General features: G+C 50.2%; 1 protein-coding gene across 1 annotated transcript; it reads right to left on the bottom strand.

The window, feature by feature from the left end:
* Positions 1-879: 879 nt before the first annotated feature.
* On the bottom strand, positions 880-5,042 carry HOXB9 (homeobox B9). Its single transcript, XM_059830385.1, has 2 exons — positions 4,535-5,042; positions 880-1,115 (listed from the first exon to the last, which is right to left on the bottom strand). The coding sequence occupies exons 1-2, from the start codon at positions 5,040-5,042 to the stop codon at positions 880-882; spliced, it is 744 nt and encodes a 247-aa protein (XP_059686368.1).
* Between the last annotated feature and the right edge of the window lie 575 nt (positions 5,043-5,617).

Consider the following 5,617-nt stretch of genomic DNA (forward strand, 5'->3'; position numbering starts at 1 on the left):
CCCCCACACACTCTCTCGCCTCCCTCCCCGTCTTTTCTCCTCTTCCAAGTGACCCAGTATAAAACTACCAGATGAGGAGGTTTGCCTGTAAAGATCCTACTAAACTTTCAGGTCAAAGTCACATATCTGCCATGGCACGACTCAAATAAAAATCCCGCATAATAAAACAAACTAAAAAAGGGGGGAAAAAAAAAAAAGAAACCCGGGGCGGTTGGGAGTCGGGCTGTCAATAACCGCCTACCCCGGTATAAAGTTGGCGAATTGAAAATGATTTGTTGGGTGCAATTAAACGCAAGTCTTACGAATGTGTCTGTCTTGCAGTAGTTTAATTAAATCGTCTGGTTCCTCGGCCACCTCAACGTGTGAGTGTGTGTGAGCGTGTGTGAGTGTGCCGGGGTGTTGTGAGTATTATAGAGCATCATTGTCCTTACGTGGATAAAGAAAGACAGCGAGGTTTGGAGGGGGCTTGGGCCAGGGTTGTTTGTGGCCAGTTGGGTTTGCCGTCTTGCTTTCCATGCGGAAAACGCAAGCAGAGAAAGCTGCTGCTGGGACAGGAGCCTGTGTCTATGTTACACTGCAGGGAGAAGAAAAGAGAAAGGGAAAAAAAAAAAATAGGGAAAGAAAACAAGGGAACAGAAACAAAACCCAGCCTGCGTCCCCAAAAAGGAGCTGCGGTTTTGGCTAAGTTGCCTCCTACGTGGCGATGCTAAGAAGATAAAAAGGAATAATAAGCAACATCTCGCATGCAAAGGTGGAGATGGGAAACGGGGAGGGGTTCCCCTCGTGTTCGGGGGACTCGGCAGCACTACAGCGGGGGTGCGCGGCCGCGGAGGCTGGGAGCTGGGGGGGAAGGGGGGGGGATGCTGCTTTTCTGGGTTTTCATTCTTTGCCCTGTTCTTTGTTCATTTTCTTCATTTTCATCCTTCGGTTCTGAAACCAGATTTTGACTTGTCTCTCACTCAGGTTGAGGAGTCTGGCCACTTCGTGTCTACGGTCCCTCGTCAGGTACATATTGAATAAAAACTCCTTCTCTAGTTCCAGGGTCTGGTATTTGGTGTAAGGGCATCGTTTTTTCCTGGAGGAACGGGCGTGAAGCCAGCTGGCAGCTGGGTTGGCTGAAAGAAAAGCAGCAAGATCAATACGCGGCAGCTCCAGAGCTTCTCAGAAGGTTTTCATCATGCCATCAACTATTAAGATTATACCCACGCGTGTGCGCAAAAACGCTCCCTGCCACGGGCGTGAGCGGCGGAGGCCGTATGAAAATCACGCGGGACCGTCAGGGCCAGCGCAGGCTGCGCAGATGGCGGGAGGGGGCCCGATCCCGAAACACCGCCGCACGCGCACCCCGTCCCTCCCGAGTGGGGTGGGGGGGGAACCCGCGGATCTGTGCGCGCAGACTTGGGTCCGTGCACGCCCCTGCCTCTGTGCCCGCGCGTGTCTGTGCACGCGCGTGTCTGCGCACCCCCGCGCCTCCGCACACGCGTTGTTTGCGCGCACCCCCGCGTCCGTGCGCGCACGGATGTCCGCGTGCACACGTGGCACCGGCCGAGCTCCCCCCGCGCTCCCCCAGCTCCCTCTCACGCACTTCGAGATTTGCGTGACGCCCATCCGCACCTTGCGCTATATACAGAAACCAACGCAAAAATTAGATATATCACATATATTTTTTTCAGCCGTGTTTTCCCACGTGTCTACAGATTCGCTCCTACAGCCGCGTGGCGCAGGGAAAGAGCGGAGAGAGGAGGTCTGGAGGAACTGGAGGAACCTTTCATAAATCCTGCCGATTTTTTGCTATGTGGCAAGAAACCGCCTCTATACAATAAACATCCTCTGAGGGCTGGGTGGACTCTGCTGCCGGGGGTCTGGACAGTGTCACCCGGAGCCAGGGACATTTGCAGGGCTGCGAATGCAGCCCAAAATAAATACCAGGCTGCCCGTCACCCTCGCGTGTGGGAGAAGTTACGTGGGAATCTTTAGCAAAAAGGACATTTCAGGAATGAGCCTGTTCGGGGGGTGGGGGGGAGATCACAACATTTTGGGAGCAGAAACCGCCCCCACAGAGACGGTGGTGGTGAAGGTCGCACCCAGAGGGGAAAGGGCTTTAGGGTAAATAAGAGAACACTTACTAATCACATGCAAATATTAGCTGACCGTTGGGCAACTGAGAGGCGGGAAGGAGCAAGATGCGGGGTTATAGAGAGACCACGTATTTCTATTTTATTTCCTTTGCCTCCTCTGAAATTATGACCGAAGCCATAAACCTTTACACCAATTAAATGGACCATTATAAATATATACATACACACGCGCCCGCGCCATCAGAACGTTTCCTCTACGCAAAATGAAATATATTGAATATTTTTTAAAAATAATCCGGTTAATCTTCCCCTGTAAGTACTGCCTCTTACAAATTTGCACGGCTATTTCCTTAATGTAATTGACTTGATCTAATATGCAGAATTAAATATTAAAGAGGAAGAAAGCTGTTAATAATTGATACTGTTAATCCTGCTACCCATCCTTTAATGGCAACGGAGGGCTCTGCTTCATAGCAGGGTTTTATTCGGTTTGGGTTTATTTTTTGGTCATAGCTTGGATCGTTAAAATAGAAGGTAATTTAAAGGCGAATGTTGCTTTATCTATTCACTCTACACAACCCCCTAAACGTGGAAGTGAGCGGGAAGAGGTTCTGGCACAGCTTTTCTTTAAAATCCAGCAAATAAATGAACAGATCCCTGTGCCATACACAGGGCGAAGATTCATTATTGCGAAATACTTTCAAAAACTGGAAGAGTCAGGGAAATTGGTGGGACTACTTTCTGCAACACAGCTCCGTCTTCCAGCCCTGGCAGGCTCTCAACATCAGCCCAAATTAAACTGTTATTTAAAACAAAATATGCGTCGTAACCACACGCCGTAGAAACCGCACAGCATCCTCTGAGCGCGGGGCCCTGCGCTTACTTATAACTTAATAACATTTTCTTGGACAAGATTTTTATATATCCAATTTCAGGGACATTGAGCACAGAACCTGGGTATTTAATTCTCCCCACTCATTCACCTCACGGTTGCAGTTTGTTCTGGATCTCTGCCCAGTACAATAGACGAGGACTTTCTTTTTGTGTGTGTGTGAGTGTGTGTGTGCCTGTGTGCAAGTTAAAGGATGGGGGGGGGAGAAATGTCACCATAACATCCTGCACAAGGAGGGGAGGAAATCATGAGGGGCGAGAATATTCTGTATTTTCCATCGTACGGTTGCAATGGCAATATCTCTGTTGCTGCTCCGCGCTGGGGGGGGGGGGGGGGGGGAAATAGGAGTTAATTCAGGGGGAAAAAGAATGACCGTGTCAGTGCGTCCTGCACCGATTCCGAGGAGTGAGCCCCTCGGCGGATGGAAAAACTTCGCCTTTCACTGCAAAATATTGGCCGGGGGGGTGAAGCCGTGTTCCCCCCTCCGCCCCCGGCCCGGGCTGGGGCTCGGGTCACCTCTCAGGCGGGAGCCAGGTGCCCACCGGCTCGGCACCAGGCGAAGATACTGATCCTTTCTTACTTAAACGCCGTTGCGGTATTAATATTATTATTATTATCGGTATTAGAATCATTAGTATCATTACTATTAATAACAGTGTTATTATTAGCATTATTGATAGCATTATTAAATATTTTCAAGGCGAATGATTTTTTTTCCCCCTTATATTTCAGGGGAAAAAAGACAAGCCAGCTCGCGGAAAAGGCACATGCTGCAGTTTAGCTGTTTCCCCAATCTGGCTACATTACAAATAAAAGCTAATTAAGTTGGAAGCAACCCCCCCCCCTCCTTTTTTTGTGGTTTTTTTTTTTTCTTTTTCTTTTTACTAGGAGGGAGCGTGGCTTGGAAATACCCACACCCTGAACGGTTGCATGTAATAAGCAAACAATTTAAAAAACCCCGATAAAGAGACGAAGAGGAGGAACGGCAAAAGCCCCCCCCAGGAGCAGCCCGAGAGGCGCTGGGGAGGGAGCGAGCCCGGCCCCGCGCCCGCCGGCGTCCACCCGAGCGGCGGTACCGAGCAGCCCCCGCTGCTCTCCGCGTCCCCCCCGGCAACTTCTCCCCCGTAATTTCGCCTCTTTCCCCCCTTCTTCCTCTTCCCCCCCCTCCCCGCTCCCCTTTCCCTACCTTTCTCCCCGACATTTGCTGGCTCCCCCCGTCCCTTCCCGTCCCCACCGCCCGCACCCGCGCAGATTTACTCCCGCTTACTAAAGTGGTCTCTGCCGCCGGAGCCAGCGCTCTGCAGGAACGAGGGTGGCTCGCTCCAGCTTTTGTCCGCTCTGGACTCTGTTTAAGCTCAGAGACGACGCTCATTTTTATTTTTATTTTTATTTACCGGCAGAGACAATGCCACCCCTCTCCCCTCCCCACCTCTCCCCCTAGGTTGGCATCAGCAAGCTGAGACTTTTCTTTAAGCCCTGATTTTAAACTTTACGCAGCATTGTCCCCTTTTATTGCACCTCCTCCAGCTTTTATGCTGTTTACTTCCTCACTTTTATAACTTACTTTGATCTGTCCTGTCTTTGTCTTCGCTTCCTTCACAAACTTTATTGTCCTCGAAGCTGGGCCTCTGAGTGGAAACGATCCCTTCCCTTGCAGCAGAAGTTTCTAAATTGTACTCCTGTGTTCCCTGTTTATGGACATCCCCGGGACGGCCCAGCAGCGGCTCTGCCTTAACAGAGCCCTGCCCGGGGAGGCTCTCTGCTCTGGGCACTGGATCCAGCCAGCTCCGTAGATACCTGCCGTCAGATGGGACGCTTTGATGCTGAATGTAGGGATGGTAGACGGCAGGAAGGGTACCCGAAGAATGTGGATTCAAAGGAGTCCAGGAGGCGCTGAAAACTGGAGGTTTTGGCTGAAAACTACAGGAGGGGAATTCTAGATGCTCATTGTGGCCAGCTTGCCTGGAACTCGTATACTGCCCAGATGAAAATTTAGCTGAAGGCGAGTCTTCACTTTCATGACTTATAATAGAGTCGACATAATAATTGCTAAGAGTCCCAGAAATGGACATTCTCAGACATCATACAAAGCACGGTTCAATGAAGGGAAAAAAATATATAGGACAGATCTAGATTTGTACTCTACCCCCTTCTCCAACTTCCCAGCCAACAAAGTACAGTTGGGCTGCTGTGTTGTGAGCTCCCAGCAAAATGATTGGTCAAACTTTTTTCGTGTGCCTGATAAAGCGTCAGTCTCGGCGTAAATCAATCGAAGCCGAGGGGGCTGCGCTGCGCTGTCATCCGCCCTTGCATTCCATATCAAGGATGGATTGTTTTATGTTTATGCAATGTTGCAAAACGTCAGGAGTTTCGAAAAGCCACCAAACGGGCAGAGCTGGGGCTAATATCCCTTCCCAGATTTGCTCCCGAAATATTATTGGGGGGGGGGGGGAGCGGGGGGGCGGGGGGATTTTTTTTTTTTATTTTTTTTTTTTTTTTAAAGAAAGATGCTGATGTGCTCGCTTTGCCTTTAATAACCATCATGGGGGAAGAGAGAGAAAAGCTATTCTTTGCCGCTCCGGAGTACGAGAGCAAAAAGCCGGAGAAGAACTACAAACCAATCCGCCCCCCCCGCCGTCATTTCATA

Source organism: Gavia stellata, chromosome 28 (genome assembly GCF_030936135.1).
Source record: "Gavia stellata isolate bGavSte3 chromosome 28, bGavSte3.hap2, whole genome shotgun sequence".
In the NCBI taxonomy this organism is placed as follows: domain Eukaryota; kingdom Metazoa; phylum Chordata; class Aves; order Gaviiformes; family Gaviidae; genus Gavia; species Gavia stellata.

What these genes read in the sequence shown, in the direction of transcription:
- HOXB9 (XM_059830385.1), bottom strand. Translation starts at nt 5,042, where the DNA reads ATGTCCATTTCTGGGACTCTTAGCAATTATTATGTCGACTCTATTATA. An exon ending in CAAAGACAGGACAGATCAAA is followed by an intron (nt 1,116 to 4,534) that starts GTAAGTTATAAA and finishes CTTTTCTTTCAG; the next exon opens with CCAACCCAGCTGCCAGCTGG.